Source organism: Otolemur garnettii, unplaced genomic scaffold (genome assembly GCF_000181295.1).
Source record: "Otolemur garnettii isolate 467f Iridium unplaced genomic scaffold, OtoGar3 scaffold00026, whole genome shotgun sequence".
NCBI classification, from domain to species: Eukaryota; Metazoa; Chordata; class Mammalia; order Primates; family Galagidae; genus Otolemur; species Otolemur garnettii.
This window is the reverse complement of record NW_003852421.1, coordinates 226,826-250,496: the sequence shown is the minus strand read 5'-3', so window position 1 is coordinate 250,496 and position 23,671 is coordinate 226,826. Positions and strand designations below refer to the sequence as shown.

The 23,671-nt window shown below is 43.1% G+C and overlaps 2 protein-coding genes across 5 annotated transcripts in view; both read right to left on the bottom strand.

The window, feature by feature from the left end:
• Window positions 1-11,133, bottom strand: part of BPHL (biphenyl hydrolase like) — a 29,687-nt gene extending 18,554 nt beyond the window's left edge. The window contains exons 1-3 of one of the 2 annotated variants that reach the window (XM_003788276.3): window positions 10,995-11,133; window positions 3,817-3,920; window positions 412-578 (exon numbers count right to left, since the gene is read on the bottom strand). In XM_003788276.3, coding sequence (XP_003788324.1) covers window positions 412-578; window positions 3,817-3,920; window positions 10,995-11,095 — 372 coding nt within the window. In that variant the 5' untranslated portion in view covers window positions 11,096-11,133. Of the gene's footprint in view, window positions 1-411; window positions 579-3,816; window positions 3,921-8,133; window positions 8,273-10,994 lie in introns of those variants that run through there. The other variant, XM_023512348.1, reaches the window with a different exon arrangement.
• Window positions 11,134-15,849: 4,716 nt separating this feature from the next.
• Window positions 15,850-23,671, bottom strand: part of RIPK1 (receptor interacting serine/threonine kinase 1) — a 39,899-nt gene continuing 32,077 nt past the window's right edge. For all 3 annotated transcript variants that reach the window (XM_023512347.1, XM_023512346.1, XM_012804230.2), the window contains 4 exons: window positions 23,322-23,412; window positions 21,969-22,532; window positions 19,695-19,841; window positions 15,850-17,203 (listed from right to left, as the gene is read on the bottom strand). In XM_023512347.1, coding sequence (XP_023368115.1) covers window positions 16,917-17,203; window positions 19,695-19,841; window positions 21,969-22,532; window positions 23,322-23,412 — 1,089 coding nt within the window. In that variant the 3' untranslated portion in view covers window positions 15,850-16,916. The remainder of the gene's footprint in view (window positions 17,204-19,694; window positions 19,842-21,968; window positions 22,533-23,321; window positions 23,413-23,671) is intronic.

Below are 23,671 nucleotides of genomic sequence, written 5' to 3'. Positions count from 1 at the left end.
AAAAAAAAAAAAAAAAAAAAGAAGAAGAAGATGAGTGAAGACATAACACAGTACATTTATATGATGAAATAACGTGTGCCTATTACAAGATTGATGTAAATGCACATTTATTGACGTAGAGTGTCTTTTTGAAAAGTTGTTCAATGAAAACAGTAAGTTGGAAAAAAGTTAGGTGGAATATGGTAATAATCCTGTCCAGAAAGGCAGAGCATAAAATCTCAGTGGTGGTATCTTTAGACAGCTAGCTGGTGGGCTATTTCTATTTGCTTCTTTACATCTATTTTGAACTCTTTGAATTTTCCATAGGAATCCCATCATATTACCTTTGCAGAAGGAAAGAACAATAAAACAAAATAAAAGTAGACAAGCCCAGGCGCCCTCCCTCCCTGGGCACCTCCCTAAGAGACTCACCTTCATCAAATCAACAGCATCTTTCGCATCCCTTTCAAAAAAGTCTACTGGGAAATCTCGATCTGGGGGTCTGGAATGCCCATATCCTCGAGGATCCCAGGCGACCACAGTAAAGAGCTGCTTATTTAGGTTCTTGAGCTGGGGTTCAAAATCAGTCTCTCCACTTCCTGAAAACAGCCACCTGGTTACGCTGAGGCGAATGCTTTCCTTGTATACACATTACAGTGAAAACAGAAGTAATAACAATCTTAAAGCAAAGTAGCCAGTTGCTACTCAAAGTCAGCCCAGAATGCAATCAGGAAAGTGATCTTTTAATGACCTACCCAATCCATTCACTGAGAAGCCAACTACCTTTCCTGGAGGCTTCAGACCTGCCTGCGATCTCCCCCTGGTGGCTATTTTGAGAAGGACTAAGGCCCTGCGTCGTCTCAGGATTATTACAGTGCTTTCAATACCTCCTTACTGAATCTTCCTTTCCAAACAAAAGAATTAATGACACTGTACAGAAATAAATTTACCTACATGATATGCTTCTGGGATCTTTTATCTTTTTTTAAAATGACTTAACATGACTTCAGTGAAAGATGTCTGTAATATCTGTAAACAAATTTATGAGATTGGTCCAAGTTATTCAAAGCAGAATTCTAAAATTCCAATTTTTTTTTTACTGAGTTAATGTAATGCCCCTGTTAATACCCCTGAAGACGTTACTGTTTTAATTAAAAACCATAAAGCTAACCTAAACATGTAACGTGGGGAGGAATGGAGGGAAGGAATTAGTTTGTTTCATCAAAACAGTTCAAAACAGCTTATGTTAACAAGTAAAACTATACATGGGTCATTATGAAAGTTTTGACATACACAAAAATCAAGAAACAAAATCCGTGTGAATGGAAACAAATGAAGTCCTCCCAGCAACACTGATAAGCTGAGCAAAGTGAAACTTGGCCGGGTGAATCAGAAAGGACGCTGTCAGCTATGTTTCTTGGAAGTGAAATGATGGGTCATGACACAGTCTGTCTCAAAACGTTTGTAGTGACCCACCTATTCCTGGGCCTTTGATGGACTTGACTGGCTGTCCCAGTCACTCTAAGTGGTGGAGTGTCCACACCCACTGCATACAGGGCCACTCTCAAGAGCCTGGTCCAGGGGCAAGTCAGCATTTTATGCCCACTGATTTCTCAGGACTCATAGCTCAGGCCACAAATGAATACTAAACACTTTGCCTGAAAAACTGGTTATACTAGAAAATGTCTTTCAAGATGGTGCAGGATCATTTAACATTATCAAGGCTCATCATTTTTCCTGACAAGAGATATCTTTTTGAAGATGAGAAAATCATTCAAAAAACCCAAGCAAAAACAAATCAACAGATCTGCAGACTATAGCAACCACTCTGATCCAGGGGGCTTTTCTTTCAATCTCTGACCTGAGAGACTTCTACTGGGAAATTGATCTGGAGAAGGCAGGAAAAAAGGGAACCATCTAAAAGATCGATTTCAGAAATAATATTTGCTTTCTTTCTTTTCTGCTTGCCTTCCTGCCTGCCCTCCCTTCCTTCCTTTGACAGAGTCTCACTTTGTTGCTTAGCTTGAGTACTATTGCATCAGCCTAACTCACAGTAACCTCAAACTCCTGGGCTCCAGTGATCCTCCTGCCTCAGCTTCCCAAGTAGCTAGAACTATAGATGCTACTATAGTTCTAGTTCAGGTGTTGTTGCCCGCCAAACACCTGACTAATTTTTCTATTTTTAGTAGAGACAGGTTTTGCTCTTGATCAGGCTTGTCTTGAACTGCTGAGCTCAAGCTATCCTCCTCGCTTGGCCTCTTAAGAGTACTAGGATTATAGGTGTGAGCCACTGCACCTGACCAGAAATTTACTTTCTGGCACACATGCATACATTTGAAGGCTACTGCCAAGAAAAATGAAACCTTAAAAAAAAGTTTAAAGATGAGATGTGCATATGACACCTGAGAAACTGGGGGACAGGAGATGGGGGGGGAATAGGAGAGAGAAGCTCACTGGTCCACTTTTTGATTTTGAAATCATGCTCTCATGTTTTACTCAACTAAAAGTTAAATTAGTAAATGTTTTTTGTACCCGGATAATTACTGCAATATTGAAATAATGGAAAGCTAAGCTGGGAAATTATTCATTGTTTTTACAGATAACTTTAGCTTTTCATTGGCCATTGGAGTGAATGTCCTTTTTCATTACAATAGCTTAAAGAAAACAAGGATCCTAAACACTATCTAGACAAAGAGACCTTGCTGCTACAATGGTACCACAGTCAGGTCAAGTGGAATCATCACTGACTGAAATAATTTCAGCACTTTATACTTTTTTTTTGGCCGGGGCTGAGTTTGAACCCACCACCTCCAGCAAATGGGGCCAGTGCCCTACTCCTTTGAGCCACAGGCACTGCCCTCAGCACTTTACTTTTAAAAGGACAAAAAGCAAATCATACGGAATAAGTACAGTTTTCCATATCCCTGGGTTCCACATCTGTGGATTCAACCTACTGTGAATTAAAAAATACTAAAAAAAAAAATGGCTGGGTCTGGACTGAATATACAGTTATTTTCTTGTGATTATTCTCTAAACAGTATAGTATAACAACTATTTACATAGCATTTACATTGTATTAGATATTATCCATAATCTAGAAATGCTTTAAAATATGCGGGAGGATGTGCAAAAATAATATTAATACTTTACCATTTTATAGTGGGGACTTAAGTAACTATAGATTTTTGTATTTGCATAGGGTCCTGGAACCAATGCCCCATGGATACAGAGGGATTATTATGTATAGGGGAATTATTTAACTAAATAAAAAATAAATCAACACTAACCCCTTAAAACCAAATTTGTGATGTCTTGGGATCACTAGAAATATTCCCTCTGAACTGTCTATGACTGAACAACTTTTCTGAAAAGGAGATTGAGATCCAGTGGGCTTTATTATGCCCTATACACTAAGAGGGTAATGTACCAATCTGATTTTGATTTTCAAGAAGACATTTTTTCTTGCCTCTTATATTAATTGAACATATTATCACCACAACAGGGAGATCAATCCAAACTGGCTCTAGTGCCTGGAAAACCCCTCCACACCAGGCCAATTGGGATGACTGGTAACTTACTCACCTCCTTCTTCCCACACCCCTTTCCTTACTCCTGGCACCCTCCCAAACTGTGGGGAAAACTGGGCACTTACAGGAATAAAAAATACTTGTAGTAGAAAGTCATCTACTTTTCTGAATCACTTATGTGTGATACTGGCATACATTATTTCAAACATTTTGGCAAAAGACTAAAATTAACGATCAATATTTGGCAGCTAGTACTGTGAATGCATCATAGATTAGATAGCATGTAAAAGCCATTAAAAAATGTCCAGACCCAACATCCCAGGAAGCAGCAGGACTGCATGTTCTCCCTGGCCCGTCCGCTGGTAATGCAGGTGAACCCCATTCACTGTCACTTTGCCAGAGGTTACGGAGGTGCTAGAAAAAAAAAAGAAACAAACACCGGTCTAGGCAGGGGAAGGAAGGGACAGGGGTAGATTTGTTAAAGGATACAAAATTACAGCTAGATGACAGCAGGAAGTCCTAGTGTTCCATAGGAGTGTAGGAGAGTATATTTTCAGATAGGAGGAGGGGATTGAATGTTCCCAACACAAAGAGGTGATAAATGTTTGAGATGAAGGATATGTCAGTCACACTGATCTGATCACTATGAGTTACATATATTTAAACATCACTTTGTACCCCATGAATGTGTACCATTATGTCAATTTTTAAAAATCTAAATGTTTTTTTAAAAATCTATGCCCAAGAGAAAATTGTTTAGCAGTACAAATTTAATGTGGCAAAACTGCCCTTTCACATGCATGAGTCAGCTCTGGTACCCCTTTCCAGATTCTTGGATTGTTTTGGTTTGTGCCTCAGTTTCCCAATTCTGAGCAGTGACACGATGCATCTGTATCTTCCTTCCCAGAGTGCAGATCTGAACTGCTGGAGCTCACCATGCCGAAGCACTGAGAGACTTGCTGAAAGCAATGGCATAGAGGCCCATGGCACGTGCCGGTGAACTGGAAGCTGGGGGAGCCCCAGTGCAGCTGGTGTGGGGGCTCTGCACAGTAAGGTGCAAGGGTGGGCATCAGAAGCAGGAGCCGGGAGCCACCCCCAGCGCCTCAGCAGGCCTAGAAGTGCAGATCTGCGGCAGCCTTGGCGGCAGTCTAAAAGATGAGACTGAAAGGAAGGCCTCTGTAGGGACAGACAAAAGTGATTTGGGCTTTCTCACCCATGGCCTTGGATGTGGGACAAGACAAAGCTGTCTAGGCTTTCTTACCCATGGGAAAGTGCCACGGGTTCCTAGATAGCCATGACTGCGTACAGTGAAGTCACGCTTATGTAACTGCTACTTGGCATGTTGCCATTATTGTTCCCTTGGGTATAAAGGTGCACAAGATCTTCTATGTGTGTGAATCGTGGGTCACAGAATGTGGACTTTCTATGTCACTGAGCTCCAGGTGCTGGACAAGGGCAGACCTCCCATGCTTGCTCACCAGTGCCTGTGCGCCAAATAAAGCATGCTGTACCCGCCCTCCATGCTTGAGTTCCTCTCCGGTCTGTCTGAACCAGATGCTGGCATTACAGCCTCCATCTCAGGCAGCGCTTTTGCTGTAGAGCTTCTTGTTCCGTAGTGCCTTCCGGCCAGTGGCACAAGGGCTTGAGTCAGGAAGGCCCATCTGCACCATGACCACTATGCCAGCTCAGTAAGAAGTCCAGATAGTTCTGTGACGATTGTCAAACTGCCATGTCCACAAGCCCCTACCTCAAAAGCACTTTCTCTTGCTTGGGGCAGGGCTAATGCCAGCGTGTGTCCTGCCAGAATGACGTGTGTGCTGTGCAGGCAGCCTCCAAGCTCTCCTTAGCTCTTCTCCAGAGGTTGTGCGGGGATGTGCACAAACAGCACATGCAAGGCCACTCTCCACCAATTTACTGGCCAGGTGACCGCGTGACATGCAGAAGGGACATATTGGCACGCGAGGCAGATGCCAAGAGGAGCTGCTTGTCTCCTAGTGGACTGTTGGTAAGCTTGAATCAACCACTGCCTCCTTTTTCTCTCACATACTCCCTACCCTACCTTCAGCCTTAGAATGATTCTTGAAACGCAGCACATTTGAAAAAACAAAGGTCCCGTTTCCTCTTCTACTTCCCCTTATTAGCCAACTTCAAGTAAGAAAGAAACAAATGCAGAAACAAATGTGCTGCATACAGGTGCAGCTAATCTTAACACACAATGTCTGGAAAAATATAAGGCAGAATCGGGCAGTAACAAGGCTTGACATAACCACAAGCTCATTATCTACAGAAACACTAATTGGAGGAGCAATAACAAAGCCACAGAACAAGGGCAATAATGACAGCACCAATTTAGTTATGATTGACATCCTATTCCTCTGAAGAATGCATCTATGTGGTTAGGATGGCCTGAGACAGCGTAGGACCCATATAGAGGCAAATAAATGCACTCTACAGATAAAGACTCATTTCAGCAAATATTTGCTTATTGGTGCATCTTCTTTGTTCACAATCTAGTAAGAAAGAAGGTAAAGACACAAAGGACTGTTTATGAGCAAAACCAAATTAATTTCAAACCTAAGAAAAAGCCAGGCCCAGGGGCTCATGCTTATAATCTCAGCATTTTGGGAGGCTGAGTGGGGAGGATTGCTTGGGCCTAAGAGTTTGAGACCATCTTGTGCAAATAGCAAGACCCAGTCTCTAATTTTTTTTTTTTTTAAACTTAGCCAGGATTGTGGTGGGCACCTGTAGTCCCAGCTACCTGGGAGGTGGAAGGATTGTTTAAGCCCTAGAGTTTGAAGTTGCTGTGAGCTATGATGCCATGGTGGTCTACCCAAGGAGACCGAATGAGACTGTCTCAAAAAAATGAAATAAAATAAAAATATTAAAGAAAACAGAGTTACTGAAAACTGATGTATTTTCACAGAAATACAAGACAAAAAAAGAAACCCCAATATTTAAAGAATAAAAATAAATGTGTCTTTTCCACCACTCTCTCACTTCTTAACAATCACTTCTCTAAACCAGGTGTTCCTAAGCAGGTGTGTGCCCTGCTATAATCACCTGTGGAGATTTTAACACACACTTGCCCAGGACACTCCTGGGAGACTATAACTCAGTTACTCTAGGGTAGAGCCCCAGTGTCTACTTTCAAAAACACCAAAACTCTACTATACTTTTCATTCATCTATTTCCTGAACACCTACTTTGTGCTGGGCACTTAAAGGTGCCCTCATGTAGCTTGATGGCTAGCAGGAAAGACAGATAAATAAACTGCCACCAGCATCTACTAGGCAGTGTTCCGAGTATTAGGAAAGAGAAATAGTGGAGGGAGGGGTGGGTAGGGTGGCAGATGGGACCCTGGGGTGCAGGTGGAAGGCATCAAGTTCACTGCACCTTCAATGTCTCCACAGCTACTCATGCAGCCCCTTTCTAAAAGAGCACTTCTTGCCTCCCACTCATCAGGGGGCTCAAACTTAGATAGGAATCACTTGGCAAACTCAAATCTCTGATGCTCAAGCCACATTACATCAGAACTTCTGGAGTAGATGACAGGCATGGTGGCTCACACTGGCACTCTGGTAGGCTGAGTTGGGAGGGTTAGAGTCCTGGAGTCTGAGACCAGCCTGAGCAGGAGCGAGAGCCCCATCTTTACAAAAGTAGAAAAGTTAGCTGGGCGTGATGGTGCACACCTGTAGTCCCAGCTACTTGGGAGGCTGAGGCAGGAGGATGGCTTGAGCCCAGGAGTTTGAGATTACAATGAGCTATAGTCACATCACTGCATGCTAGCCTGGATAACAGAGCAAAACCCTGTCTCAAAACAAAAAAACAAAAAATAAATTTCTGGGGTGGGAGCGAGGTACCTGCATTTTTTAAATTACCCAGATTCTAATAGGCAACCAAGCTTGAGAATGACTGAGTAAATTTCTTGGAGGAAATTAACTCCCTTTTATCTTCCTTTTAAACCATGTCTTACTACCTGTGTTTATCCCTGATTCCCTCTTTCTGAGAGGCTGAACAGGCCATTTTGTGAAAGGAAAGAATTCCCTTTCACAGAATTGTGTAAGTGATACAGGATAAATGGCGTCCCAGCCAGCTTGTGGAGCTGGGAGGAGGGGGGTGGCGCGGACTGGCTGCCTCCACCTTGGCAGTGTTGATGTGGTGGCAGGGAGCAAAGGAACCAGCTGGCAGGAGGGTAGGCAGGGGGCCCCTGCAGGAGGCTCCAGTAGCCAGAGGGACCAGACAACTGCTGGGGAGTCACCAGCACCTTAGGCTGAACAGGGAACCCTCATTTTCTAGGCCTGGTCAATTTCATGTAAGTTTCCTAGGCCTGGGAATGAAAGACATTGTAGCCATTCATTTGCAAGCCAGACATGTCCCAGACAGCTAAATGTAACTACTGAGACAGGCTAAATGTAACTACTGAGAGCCAGACATGATGTCCCAGACAGCTAAATCTAACTACCAAGCCCCGCTAAATGTAACTACAAAGGGCCTATACCCCCAGACAAAGAGCCAGGAGGGAGACAGACAGACAGACAGAGAGCTTTTCTCTCCAACTTGGGTTATCTCTCTCTGCCAAGACCGCTGGCGCTTCTGTATTCTTTTCTGTAAATAAATCCTGTCTTACCACTGATCTGTGGTCCGAGGATTCATTCTTCGAATCACCAAGACCAAGAACCTACTGAAGAGCGCAATTCCAGTATCATAAGGATTACTTTACGAGTTAAGCTGCTCCCCTCAGAGAGGAAGAGTTTACTGTTAGGAGAGGCAAGAATGTAAAAGCTTGGCAAATAATTAAACTAAATCTAACCTTTACACTCTCTTTCAAGCACTCTTTAGAGCTTTTCCTAACCCATTCGTTTTGCCCTGAGGTTTAGTTGAGCACATTAAGCTCAACCTAATTTTACCACCCAAGAGCCTGAGGATCAGGGAATTTGCCCCAGTGGCACTGCTAGTGATCTGCAAAGCCAACCCTAGAGCTGCAGCTTTTCAGCACTTTGCTCAGAGACAAAGTGCTTTACTAAGATACACCCTTACTTTCAAAGTCCTAATGTGGCATTATATGTTCAGCTATTTCATTTATTTTTTCCAAAGTAGCCATTAGCCACAATAAAGTATTAACTGCCCCCAGGGCTTTATTTATATGCATTTATAACTTTTATAATGTATGATTTAGATATTCCAATTGTACCTACTAATTACTTAGTATTTATTATGTCCCAGGCCTTGCGCCTGTGGTCCCAGCTACTTGGGAGGCTGAGGCAGGAGACTCGCTTGAGCCCAGGAGTTGGAGGTTGCTGTGAGCTGTAATGCCACGACACTCTACCCAGGGGGACAGCTTGAGGCTCTGTCTCAAAAAAAAAAAAAAAAAAGTTCACAGAAACCTGTGGTCCCAGCTACTTGGGAGGCTGAGGCAGGAGACTCGCTTGAGCCCAGGAGTTGGAGGTTGCTGTGAGCTGTAATGCCACGACACTCTACCCAGGGGGACAGCTTGAGGCTCTGTCTCAAAAAAAAAAAAAAAAAAGTTCACAGAAACTCTGCAAGGCAGGAGGTTCAGAGGGGTTGAGTAACTCACACATTGACCCAGATAGGAAGTGGCAGCGTGGCCATTAGAACTCCAGAGATCATGACTCCTACCTAATCTCACGGCAGCCTTATGGCAGAACAGAGTTCCCGACAGACTCAGGCACTGCCGGTTAGAGAGCAGTGGTGGACATCAGTGGAAAGACAGTCTGATCCTCTGGCAGGGGATCTCAAGGTTTAACTTGAAAAATACTTTTCTTCATGTAGACTGTTATGTTCTTTAAGTTATTAATATTATAACTGTATATAACATAAAATTTCAGTCAGAAAAGGCTTTTTTTACCTGACCCAGGAATAAACCACCTTCCAGATTATGTAAGAAAAGGGTTAAAGTTCCAGACAACAGACTTATAAACAAGTGTTTGGAACACAATTCAATTGTAGATTGGGTACTGACTGTTATGAAGCGAAATATTTACAGGGATGCTATTACCTACTTCCAATTGTACCTACTAAATACTTAGTATTACCATTACCTACTGTTATGAAGCAAAATATTTACAGGGATGCTATTACTGGGCTGCGGCCTTGTTTCAGCATTAACCAACTCCCATGCTTATTTTCCCAGATTATATGTTGCAGCTGCACTTATAAAATGGCAGTACAAAATCCAGAGGAACTTGTTTTTAGAACTGTTTTAGGAAGAATGATCTGTAGTGAAGCTAGGAAGATGGGACTTTCCTGCAACCATTAAACAAACTTATCGGAACTGTGATATTGGTACAATCCCTGTTACCTTATTTCAACGCCTTTCTGCAGACAGGAAAAGTGGATAAAATGCCTTTTTTTATTTTTTTTGAGACAGAGTCTCACTTTGTTGCCCTCTGTAGAGTGCTATGGCATCATAGCTCACAGAAACCTCAAACTCTTGGCTCAAGCAATCCTCTTGCCTCAGCATCCTGAGTAGCTGGGACTACAAACCCCTGCCACAATGCCCTGCTATTTTCAGAGGTGGAGGCTCACTCTTGCTCAGGCTGGTCTGGAACCTGTGAGCTCAGGCAATCCACCAGCCTCGGCCTCCCAGAGTGCTAAGATTACAGGTGTGAGCCACCACGCCAGGCCACAATGCCCCATTTCCCACTATTGATCTACATAGCTGCAGCCATTGGCATGTTTTCCCAGCTGTTACAATAGTCTCAAAAATCTTCTAATAATTCAAAAATAATAATAAAAGAACATAAATGAGATATGAAACTCAAGAGCTAGTCAAGCATATGAAAATTTGAAAGATGGTTGCCCTTTCTCCTTTCCAGATTAGGTTCTCAACCTAAAAGTTTCCACAGTAGATCAAGTATAAACTTATAAATGGCAGGCACCTACCCAGCGTTTGACTTTTCTCCTAGTCACCAAGGGAAACGACCTATCAACATTAATTGCACACACGCATTGGGTACATTTGTGTGTGCATGCATGTGTATAGAAAACAAAGTAAAGCAGTTTCACGCTGCTCTATCCACATTTACACTCAGCACCTCTAGGAACCAACAGTACCCACTTTCAAGGAAGCAGGTCAGAGATTCAGGTTTTTTGTGGTTATTATATTATCTGAAATGAAAGGAAGGGTGGGAGGGCAAACGAAGCAGCTTTTTGAGCTTCTCCATGCACCTACATCAGCTCCTTTACAGTGAGGCCCAGAGGTCTGAATTTTCACAGGTTCTCAAGAATTACTCGTTAGCACATTAGAGTTCCAGATCAACAAACAAAGAGAAGAGTCAGGAGACTTGGGATTCGTGACTTACACCTTAATAGTACTATGAGTTAATTACATGGAGCGACAGGGCGGCCCAGGCTACATCCACGGTCCTCCCCGCGCCGACCAGCCCACCTGCAGCCAGCACACGCCCCTCCCGCCGCCCCTTAAGTGCAGCGATGCAGGGGCTACCCGACCGGAGACGGTGTCATTACCCGAACGCGGCCGCGGGCCCGGCCGGGGAGATGTGGATCCCAGGCTTCAGCGCCGACAGGGATAGCCGAAGCACGCCTCTGTAGCCCAGAGCAGCGGCCATGATCTAAGCTCCAGCCGCCGCAAGGGCACGCCTGCTGGACCCCGCAGCCAACCTGGGCCTACGCGGCTGCGCCTCGACGCCCCGCCCCACCCCACTGGGCTGGGCCTCTACGCCCCGCCCCGCCCCGCCCTCAGCCTGTCTGGCCTCGAGGCCACGCCCCTCCCTGGGCCCGCCTTCCCCGAAGCCCCACCCCCCAGAGCTTGCTTAGGAACCACCTAAACCCTATTTGCTATTTCGCCAGTCCTGCAAGCGCCGGGCACCCGTGCAATTTCCTCTCTCAATGCTAGCTCTGGCTTCCACGTAGTAGTCACAGTGGGCACCACCCGCTCCCTGCCCGTCGCAGCCGTAACCGTGGCCATTCCAGGAGGCGAGGACGCCCTCCATCCTGCTCTCTCTGGTGGGTGTCCAATTAGGGGCTCTGGAACGGCAGGCGGAGACTCCTGCTTTGGCTGGTTGCTAACGGTGGGATGAAGTGCCTTTCCTTAGGGATGATGGGATCTATGTATTTTTTTCTTTATGCCGCTTCATACTCATTAGGATAGCTACTAGCAGAAATCCCAGAAATTAGCGTTGGTGAAGATGTGGAGAAAATGGAACCTTCGTGCAGTGCAGGTGGGAATGTAAAATGTTATAGCCCCTGTAGTAAACAGTACTGCGGTTCCTCAAAAAATTAAGCACAGATGCCTATGGTTCATCCTATAAGGGTACATGTGAATCTCTCTAAATGAAGAATATAAATGTCTTAACACAATAACTAAGAAAAAGACATGAAGGTTATGTTAACCAGTTGGATGAAAGTATTTCAAATTGTATACAGAAACAGTACACTGTACCCCAGGATAGTATTAATGTACACTGCTATGATTTAATAAAAAAAAATTAAACACAGAATTACCATATGATCCAGCAATTCCAATTCTGGGCATATACCCAAAAGAATTGAAAACTGTTTTGAAGAAATATTTGCACACCCATGTTCATAGCAGCATTATTCACAACAGCTGAGGGTGGGAGCAACCCAAGGGCCCAACAATAAATGAATGGCTACTTCATTTAGGATAAGGTCATCCATGTTGTAGCCTGTGTCAGAATTTCCTTCCTTTTTAAGGCTGGATAATATTCCATTGTATGGATACACCACATTTTATCCAGACACAAAATCAGACTGTATGATTCCACTCATCTGAGGTATCTAAAGTGGTCAAATCACAGAGACAAAAAGTAAAGTAAGAGTTGCTGGAAGGGAGGAGAGAATGGGGAGTTGGTGTTTGATGGGGACAGACTTTAAAATTGGGAAGATGAAAAAGTTCTGGAGATGGCTGCACAACAGTGTGAAAGTATTTCATGCCACTGAACTGAACACTTAAAAATGGTTTAACTGTTAAGTTTTTGTGTGTTTTATCACAATTATTGTTTTTTGTTTGTTTTTTGATAGAATCTCACTTTGTTGCCCAGACTAGAGTGCCTCAGCATCGGCCTGGATCACTGCAACCTCAAACTCTTGGGCTAAAGCTATCCTCTTGCCTCAGCCACCTGAGTAGCTAGGACTATAGGCACCCTCCACAACACCTGGCTGATTTCCATTTTTAGTAGAGAAGGAGGTTTCACTCTTGCTCAGGGTGGTCTCCAACTCCCACCTTAGCCTCCCAGAGTGCTAGGATTACAGGTGTGAGCCACTGCACCCAGCATATTAATTTTTTTTACTATATAATTCAAGCTTTATAAAGGATATAGATGTTATCTGTAATTGGAAGCTCAGCAGCAAAAAAGCAACTATCCCTTTAAGTCTAGCTACCATTCTGCCTTATCTTTACTGCAAGTAACTAGTAGGTGCATGGTTACTGTTGGAGCCTTGGCTTGGATTATTGAAGACAACAGCTTCTTTGCATATTGCATTATCTTTCTTCCAAGAGACCCTTCTGGTATTATATAGTCCTGTGCTTTTAAGGGCTATAGCTATAGAAGTTCTATTACCTGTCCTCACTCACCCATTGGAGTGTGAATGGTAAAGATAGTTTTTTCTAAATAGCGAATAAGTAAATAGTTTATATTCTACTTTCAACATAAATCTATCACAGTAATTCATGCATGAAAGGAAAGTGAAATATATAATGTTTGAATTGATTTTAATATCACTGGACTTTCAGAAATTTTTTTTTTTTTTTTTGACAGAGTCTCACTCTGTTGCCCAGGCTAGAGTGCTTCAGCATCAGCCTGGATCACTGCAACCTCAGACTCTTGGACTCAAGCAATCTTCCTGTCTCAGCCTCCTGAGTAGCAAAAATTGTGTGCTGTTAAAAAAGTAACTGCCATTTTTGTGCAAGACATTTTATGATGTATCATATTTAATCTTCACACCAACCTTATGTGCTATTGCCTCTCTCATTTACAGATGAGGAAACTGAGGCTGAGAGGTTAGCAAGCAAGCCCTGGTTACACAGCTGAAGAGTGGCAAGAAGGAATTTCAACCTGCTTCATTTCAAAACACAGTATTTGAATTATTATATACTATAGAACCCACTGTAGTAGCATTAGGCCAAATATGAATTCTTTGTAATCAACTGCGTCTAAAATCTTGAATATTTACACTCCTTATGCTATTATTAGAGAAGAACCTTTCCTTCTAATACAGGTTAAAATGTACATCAAAATACTATCTCAGGGTGGGTGAGGTGATTGACACCTGTAATCCCAGCACTCTAGGAGGCTGAGGCAGGTGGATCGCTTGAACTCATGAGTTTGAGATCAGCCTGAGCAAAAAGTGAGAACCCCGTATCTACTAAAAATAGAAAAACTGAGGCAAGAGGATCGCTTGAGCCCAAGAGTTGGAGGTTGCTGTGAGCTATGAAGCCATAGCACTTTACCCAGGGCGACAGATAGCTTGAGACTCTTGTCTCAAAAAAAAAAAAAATACTATCTCAAACATTTTCTTATTTCTGAAGCTCCAAATTCACATGATAAAACCAAAGCATATGTAGCGACAAGTCTCAAAACTGCCCATCAAAACTGTAGGGACTACAAGTGGGTGTGGATATCTTTTTTGGAACACAGTATGGATTGTCTTCTTTCTAATTTTCTATTCTGTGTCATTCTGCTTACTTGGTTTCTGCCCAGGACCCCTGTAGCAGGGTCCTACACTACTCTGTGGCACACTTGGCTTTTTTCGGCATGGTGGTTAGGGACAGGGAGGTGAAGGCAAAGCCTCAGAACTACCGTGGAAAGGACAGCTGTGCTGCAGGCCTCATCAGGACGGCCAAAATAATCTGGGAGCTTCTCTTCTTTTTATCATCAGCAGGAGTGAGAAAGGAGATTACACACAGGAAATAGAGACCTCAGTGGAGAATCTCAAACTGTTCAGTTTTTCAAACACACAGAACACAATGATGGTCTAGAGTTGAAATAAACAATTTTATTGTTAAGTTTATTTACAGAACTGGACATTGACTATTTAATATCTTTGGAAATTAAGAGACTTTAGAATACTATTGGGATGGTGGTATAAGAGATACATTTAGAAATTAGCCAAGCTCCTCTGGGGAAAGCTGGACCATTTCCCCCTTTTTCTCTGAAATTCCCCTTTCAGTCTGCCTGACCTAATGCTGTGTGACACCCAAGTAGTTAGCCTAGATACATGTGGGTAGAACTGCCCTTCTCCACCAGGGTAATTTTGCTTTTCCAAGGAACATTTTGACAGCGTACAGAGCAGTGATTTTCAATGGGTGTCCCATGAAAATGTTTAAGCATCATTAATTAAATTATCAAAATACATTCAAGACACAGTAAGTATATTCTCTTTTTTTTCCCCACAAAAAAATAATTGGTCTATTCAATAGTTGGTTTATTTGTGGAAAATTATTATTTTACACAATATTATTTTGTATTTATATAGCTCCTTCTTCAAGAATCTTAAATGCTTTACAGATATTATCTCAATCCCCACAACGACCCTATAAGGTAGGTATTACTCCCACCGTATAAGACAGGGAGATTGAAGCACAGAAAGGTTAAGTAACGTGCCCAAGGGGCTTTTCTTTCCTCTTTTTTTTTTTTTGTTCAGCCTAAGTATGCCACAGAAGATAAACTATAGATTCCTCTCCAACTTCCCTTTAAGGGTGTGTGTCCACTGGAGTTTAGAGGATTCAGAATCAAAACCAACAATACTGGGCAGTGCCTGTGGCTCAGTGAGTAGGGCGCCGGACTCATATACCAAGGGTGATGGGTTCGAACCTGGCCCTGGCCAGCTAAATTTGCAGTGGCAACTGTAACAAAAATAGCCAGGTGTTGTGGCAGGTGCCTGTAGTCCCAAGTACTCGGGAGGCTGAGGCAAGAGCATTACCTTAGCCCAAGGGCTGGAGATTGCTGTGAGCTGTGATATCACAGCACTTTACCGAGGGCAACAAAGTGAGACTCTGTCTCAAAAAAAAAAAAAACAACAAAAAACCACCAATACTGTTATCAACCCAAGACACCAGAGTTCATCCTGACAGCCAGACTATGACTGGATCCTTCTTTCCCTGTCTTGGGGGAGCTAAGCACACAGCCATTCCTTTTCTTGAGACAGGGTCTCACTTTGTTGCCCTTGGTATAGTGCCATGGCATCATAGCTCATAGCAACCTCAAACTCTTGGGCTCAAGCGATCCTCCAAGTAGTTGGGACTTAAACAGGAGCCTACCACAATGCCTGGCTAGTTTTTCTATTTTTAGTAGAGATGGGGTCTCACTCTTGCTCAGGCTGGTTTCAAACTCCTGAGCTCAATCAATCCACCCACCTTGGTCTCCCAGAGTGCTAGGATTATGGGCATGAGGTACCACACCCAGCCCATTCCCTTTCTGTTTAGTAAAGTGCCAGCAGAGATGTCAGATGGCCCACCTGGCTTTAGTCTTCTACTCTTTTAGTTCCTTCATCAACCCCTAGGTTTTGGGTTGGCTTTGCAAGATTAAATGCTGAAGATTCAGAAGCCATCTTTTTGACTCTGTGGCACACAGAAAAAAATTAAAATGTTATTGTAGTACATTTGGATAGCAGCTCAACAGCCATCATCCCCAAACATTTAAAGATCAATATTTCCTGCATACCTGTTCCCTCTTTAGGATCCCCAGACTAAGTGAAAGCATCAGAATGCTAGGAAAGTACTTTAAAAAAATCAATCAAGAATTTTTGTAGTAGTCACGATTAGTAGCAATTCATTGCAACAACTGCCTGAGAAATGCAGATGGCTTCCCCCCCATTTTCCCCCTCCATAAAAGTCCCTTCAGCTAATTTACAAATTAACTAAATGTAAATCAATTAATTAAAAAATTAATATATAACAATAGAATGGAGATTGCATATAATTCTTAAAGCCTGTAGTGAATGACATAGCACTTGATATTGACATTGAGATCCTAAAGAATTACAGTTATAATATCAAAAAATTCTGCACAAGACATAGAATTTTACAGTACTTTGGTTGTAGCAGGAGCCTAGAAAAAAAGAGGACAAAATAAGAAAGTCGATTTGTTTATGTCCTCTGAATTTTTTTTCTTGCGCAAATAAAACTCCAGGAAACTGAATGAGTAGCACAATTGTAGGTTATGGGCTGAGCTGAAAGAAAATAATCTTGCAGGTCATTTATAGTGCTGGGACATGAAGAGGTTCATATTTTCCTAAAAGTGGATTGTTTGATGCAGATTTCTTTCTCCAGCTATGATATGCAGGAAATATTTATGCACACAGAGAACCATTTCAGTGAGGACGAGTTCTGAACTCTCTGAGGCAGTGCAAATTTGCCATGGGTTATCCTTAAATGATGAGTCTGCTTCTGCCCATGCCCCTCCAGCATTAGTTCTGGCTCACTCTGATCAACTGAGTCAGAATGTCTTTTCTGTAACATAGGTAGAGTGCGTAAGCCAGCTTTCCCACTGTGGCTCCCCTGCTGCCTTCCTTCATCAGCCACTTTTGGAGCATCTGGTAAACCTTCTCTTTTAGTCCATCTCGCTCATAGTCATGGTCAATTTCATCAATCTGAGATTGAGTGAGGCCCAGTTTACGGGCACAGTTTTTCCATTGCTTTCCCAGATTTTCCCTGACAGGTTCCAGGTGTTTATCAGTCAGAGTAGTGGTATTCTCTGTCAAATAGAAAAGACAAAAAGTTATCAATCTCTAACCCCTATGAACATTCTAGCTTCCTGAACTGCTGAAAACCCTAAGTGAACAGTACCAAGAGACAGTGAAAAAGACAACTATTTTTTTTTTTTTTTGCAGTATTTGGCCGGGGTCGGGTTTGAACCCACCACCTCCGGGATATGGGGCTGGTGCCCTACTCTTTTTCAGCCACAGGCACCGCACCAAAAGATAACTTCTTTTTTTTTTTTTTTTTGTAGTTTTTGGCTGGGGCTGGGTTTGAACCCACCACCTCCGGCATATGAGGCTGGCACCCTATTCCTTTGAGCCACAGGCGCCGCCCCAAAAAATAACTTCTTAATTATAACAGCTGCTGACTCAATGGAAGACACTTCACAGGCCTCCTGGCCCATGTGCAGTCTGTATGTGAATTAGAACAGGGCACCAATTCTTGTTCCTAGCAGATGGCTTTGTGAACAAAACCCCTACATAACTTCTAGGTTGGGTGCTCCATACATTTGCCAGGGGACCTGTTTATCTTATACCTCTCCAGATATAAAGGGAAAAAAAAACACCAGTTTTGCTCTTTTTAGATATTTTCCACTTCTATCTGGCCAGGGTCAAGGGCTCCCAACTCCTGACCACCTCTCCCAGCAGTTCACTTTCTTAATTGGAGAAATTGAAACCATCAAGTATGAGCTCATTGAATTACAAGCGTTCCTTGTCTTTCAAGGAATGAGGTATTTACACTCTTTAAGGTCCATTTTTGGACCCATCCCTTCCTTTACCTTCTCCCCAGCTGTCCTCTTTTCACCTATAGTCATAATCTCTCTTTCCACTGGTTTCCTCATCTTAGCCTTTCATAAAAATAATTAATAAAAAGAAACAAATACAAACATAAACAACTACAACAAACAGGCCATATTCCTTGATCCTCATTCTATCTCAGTAAATTAAATATAAGGAAAAAGACAGGAGTGGTGGCTCACACCTGTGACCTCAGCACTAAGGGAGGCTGAGGCAGGAGGATTGCTTGAGCCCAGGAATTGGAGATCAGCCTGGGTCTTTTAGAGGAAGTGAAACCCTTTCTAAAAAGAACAAAACAAAACCCAGTTATAAAATAAAATAAAAATTTGTCAGGCATAGTGGTGTGAGCCTACAGTTCCACCTACTCAGGAGGCTGAGGTAGAAGGACGGCTTAAGCCCAGGAGTTGGTAGTTACAAATGAGCTATTTTTGTGCCATCACACTTCACCTTATCCCAAGAAAAAAAAAGGAAGGAAAAAGGCATCTCATTTCCCCTTGCCCAACTCCCATTCCTTCCTTATCCCCTATAATGCAAACTCTGTCGCTACCAATGGATGTCAGCAGTCAAATAATTTCCCAAGATACTTGCCAAATTTTGCCAATATTTCTGTAGGAGAGGGTTCCTGCATTTTATCAGATTCTCAAAAGTACCCGTGGCTCCTCAAAAGTTCAGAATCTCAGTTCAGATTCTCTGTTCTAGACATTCTTTTTGCTTTTAACATCCGTGGGATGTTCTAGATATTTTAAAGGCTATCCTTCAAATGGGTTTTATCAGGGATTGTCAGGCTATGGTTTGTGGGCCAAATTTGGCCCCTTGCCTGCTTTGAAATGAATTTTATTGGAACACAGCCATACTCATTCATTACCTGTTGTCTATGATTGCTTTTGGCCTACAATGATAGAGGTGAATAGCTCTAAGAGAGACCTCAAAGCCAAGCAAATCCTAACATACTTATTACCTGGCCCTTTATACGGAAAAAATTGCCAATCTCAGGGTTAATCACATTGTTTTGGCCTCATGATTACTCTTCCCATACTGTATTCTGGGGTTAACATTAGGGGTCTGCATTGTAGAACCCTATAAGAGACAGCACTCTTGTTTTTAATGATAGAAGTGCTGTTGAGGGCATAGCCTTCTATCTCTTATTTATTTATTTATTTTTTAAATTTTGCTTTCAATTGGCTTTCAATCTTACTTTGAAGTTTTTTGTTTGTTTGTTTGTTTGCTTGTTTTTCTTTTGCTTTCTTTATTTTTTATGGAGACAGATTCTCACTTTGTGGCCCTCAGTAGAGTACTGTGGAATCATAGCTCACAGCAACCTCCACCAACCCTTGGGTTTAAGTGATTCTCTAGCCTCAGCCTCCCAAGTAGCTGGGATTACAGGCGCCAGCCAGAACACTCAGCTATTTTTTGGTAGAGAAGCGGTCTCACTCTGGCTTATGCTGATCTTGAACCTCTGAGCTCAGGCAATCCACCTGCCTTGGCCTCCCAGGGTGCTGGGATTACAAGCGTGAGCCACCACACTGGGCCGCCTTCTATCTTTCATAGAGTCCCCTTTGATGGGGAACGTTTTCACTGGAAAACTTTCAGAAAGAATCATCAGAGAAATTTTAAGATTCCACCATATCCCTCTCAACAATTAAGAAAGTTCAAGGTTGCTAGATATTGGGTCCTTTAGGGGCAACTTACCAAAGATACGTTGGTACTTAGAAGGTGGCTCCTCTGTCAAGTTCATGCTGTCTGATAGTGATGAACCCACTCTACCCATCTCCATTTGATTGTAGACTCCAATCTGAACGCCAGTACTGTTCAATATGGTGCATTTTAAAGACTCGTCTGAATAGAGAGAAACATACTGCTAAGCACTTCTACAGCAGAGCAAAAACAAGAAGAAAAATACAGCATGGTAAAAAAAAAAAAAAGCCGAGCTTTACTACAAATATTAAATTAATTATCCTATGCCACTCTTTAAAATTTCCTTCTTTAAAATGTGGCTAACTTACCTCATACTATTAGGATGGCTACTATCAAAAATTAGAAAATAAGAGTTGGCAAGGATGTGGAGAAAACGGTACCCTGTGCACTGCTGGTGGGAACACAGAAGGGTGCAGCTGCTGTAGGAAACAGCATGGAGGGTCCTAAAAAATTAAAAACAGAATTGCTGCATGATCCAGCAATCCCATTTCTGGGTATATACCCAAAAGAACTGGAAGCAGAGCCTTCAGGAAATATCTATACATTTATGTTCATGACAGCATTATTCAAAATAGCAAAAAGGGCAGACCCAAGTGTCCATCAACAGACAAGCAAAATGTGGTGTGTAAACACAATGGAGTAGGATTCAGCCTTATAAAGCAAGGTAATCCTGTCCCATGCTACAACATGCATCAATCTTGAGGGCATTTGCTAAGTGAAGAAAGCCAGTGACAAGACGACTACCACACGATTCCACTCATATCAGGTACCTCATATACTCAGTTTCAAAAAGAAAGCAGGTAGAATGGTGTCAGAGTCTAGGAAGGAGGATGGAGAAGTGGTATTTAATGGGGAGAGTTTCAGTTTGGAAAGATGAAAAAGTCCTGTGGATGGATGGTGGCAGTGGTTGCATGTGAATGTAAGTAACGCCAATGACTGTGTTTAAAAATTGTTAAAATGGGCCGGGCAAGGTGGCTCACATCTGTAATCCTAGCACCCTGGGAGGCTGAGGCAGGTGGACTGCCTGAGCTCACAGGTTCAAGACCAGCCCGAGCAAGAGTGAGACCCCGTCTCTACAAATAGCCAGGTGCTGTGGCAGGCACCTGTAGTCCCAGCTACTTGGGAGGCTGAGGCAAGAGAATCTCTTAAGCCCAAGAGTTAAGGTTGCTGTGGGCTGTGATGCCAGGGCACTCTACCAAGGGCAACAAAGTGAGACTCTGTCTCTAAATTTAAAAAAAAAAAAAAACAGGTTAAAATGGTAAGTTTTATGTTCTTTGTATTGTACTGCAATTTAAAAAAAAGTGGCTCTCCTAAATCAGAAAATAGAGTTGGATGAATAACACACCAAGGCTCAGCCTCATTTCCCAGTAGGACCCCACTGCCTGAACATCTGTTAGGGTCCTCCTCCTGTGGATGGCCGCACCCAAACCTCTCACAGCTCAGTATTCCAATCCAGCCACCACTTTCCCTCTCTCTCTTCTCCTCTCTCCTCCCTCTCTCCACTCTAGAGACTCCAGTTCTGCCAGGTTTCCTGCTGATCCGTTAATATGATGATCTGCCTTTGCCAGCTGTTCCGTCTGCCTGGACTGCCTTCTCCCCACCAGTTCTCCCTACGTGTGAGTTTCTGCTGCCTTCCTGCCCAAATCTGGCCACTGGAAAACCATAAAAGTTGTGAAACAAAGCAACAGAAACAGCCCTGCACAAATTCTACCTTCTTCCATGAGCCGCACCATAATCCTAGACTCAGCACTGTGCCCTAGGCTGCTCTGTACCAGAGCTAGGTCTGTCGGACTTCTTTATGAACACACAGGTCCCGAGAGGGCAGAAACCCCAGGGTTTTGTATTCCTTGCACTTGCTAGCCTAGGACCTGGTATAAGGCATGTGCTCAGTACATCCATGCTGAGTTTAACTTGTTAGATGTTAGTTCTGTCCTTAAAGAATATTTGATGTGTCTGCAGGAGAGAGAAGGTGGGGGAGAAGACAGTTCTGAGGAGGCAGATAAATGAAATTCATCTCTAGGTAACTCTGGTCAGCACACCTGGCCCAAGGAAGCCCACTGGACCAGGTGCCACACTCACTTTGTTGCATTTTCTCTGATGAAGAAAACTAGGGGCCTTCTCTATTGAAAGGTGTAAGAAATGTGTGGTGCACACACTCAGTATTTGTGTATGATTCTGGGTGGTTTATGAAGCTGCTAAAACTGAGGTCATTAAATCTTACTAAAGAATCCCTGGCAACAGGCTCTACGGTGCACCCCAGCTTCCTACCTGGCAGGAGGGTGGTGACTGGAATGGTGGGTGTGTTTCCTAGCAGGTTGGTCTCAGGCACTGGAGTCTTGTATAGACTAGACGCATGGTTTAAATTTGGCCCATACCAAGATCTTGGACCTGCTGTTCCTGGATCCAAAGGTCCTATTCCAAAACAGTGTGGATTATATAATCCATTGTTCCAGAATAGTTGGGGCTGGCTGGTTAGCCCCGATGGCTGGTGCATTGCATTACCATGATTGGGTGCACTAGAGTAAGCAAGGCCTTTTACCCCTGCATTCTGAACATTCTCATAAGATCTTTGCTGTGCAAAAGGGTCATGGGTCACCCTTCGTCTCTTTTCCTCCTCTCTGTTGTAAGCCACATTTGGTTTGGGCTGCTGTTTCGTCTGCCTGTCCATGCGACTGCCATAAAGGTGATAGTTGGCTTCCTCCTGGAGTTTACTCTGCAGGCTGGGGACAGTCTCTTCTTGCTGGTGCTCCAGGGAAGGAGCAAACCAGGACTCTTCCACAGGGCCCACCTCGAGTCCCTGGGAACTGTGCAGGGAACCAGGCTGCTCCGTGGCTGAGAAGGAAAGATCAACATTGGAATAGGTTTCATAAAACAGTAAACAGTAAAATAAAACCTGAGCACAAGCATAAACCAAAATACTGAAAATAAGTAAGAGACAAATACAAAACATTTAGGAGATGGTCTTCTTCTGCCAAGCTTTGTAGATAACAAGTAGGAGCCCCTGGCTGTCAGCGAGAGAGCACTAGGTAAATTATAACAACCAAAAAGAAAAAATGGTGAGGGATGACCAAGGAGGAAAGGGACTTGAGTTGGAGCAGAGAAGAAGGCTGTCGCCTTGGCCATGATTCAGGGTAGAAAATAAGAAGCACAGCTGGTCTGTTCTCAGCACTTTCCATGGATTCTTTCACTTTTTAAAAGTCCTCTGAGAATGGGAGCAATTATATGATTTGATGGGTGAGGTTTACAAAAGGTTAAGTAGTTTGCCCCAGATCAGATAGCTAATAAGTGGCTTCAATATCATATACTCCACCTCTCTTTTCATTGTAATGACAGAAGGATCCCCGCTTGACTCTAAGGCTGGCCTCTCTGTGCTCCAAATCTAGTCACCTCCAACCTCCACAAGGACTTTGCTCCCACATGTGTCTCCTTCTTTCTCCTCAATCGACACTTTCTCCCTATCAGATATATTAAGCCTCTTGTGTTCAGAACAATGAACAGGTTTCAGAACAGGACCATTTCTTCTGTTTCCATATGGTCCTGAATAGTATTTTAGAGAGTAGAGTAAATGAATGAGCTAACGAAATAAATGAATAAATAGATGTTGACCATAGTGTAAGTTACCTGAATTTGACCTGCTTGGAGGTAGTGCCACACAATCAAGTTGGAGAGACTCCATTCTCTTCACAATTGCATTTTGGTCTGGATACGCTTTCTGTAATTAGGAGCACAAATACACACTTCAGTACAAAGCAGAAAATATTCAGTTCCATAAATTTATAATGAGAAGAATTCTTTTCTGCATAAAATTATAATGAGAAGAATACTTTTCAGAAGGCAGAAATTTCACACAGATCTTACAAGTGGTAAATATAAAGAACCTGTGGCTCAAGCGGCTAAGGCGCCAGCCACATACACCTAAGGTGGCAGGTTTGAATCCCCAGCCTGGGCCCGCCAAACAACAATGATGGCTG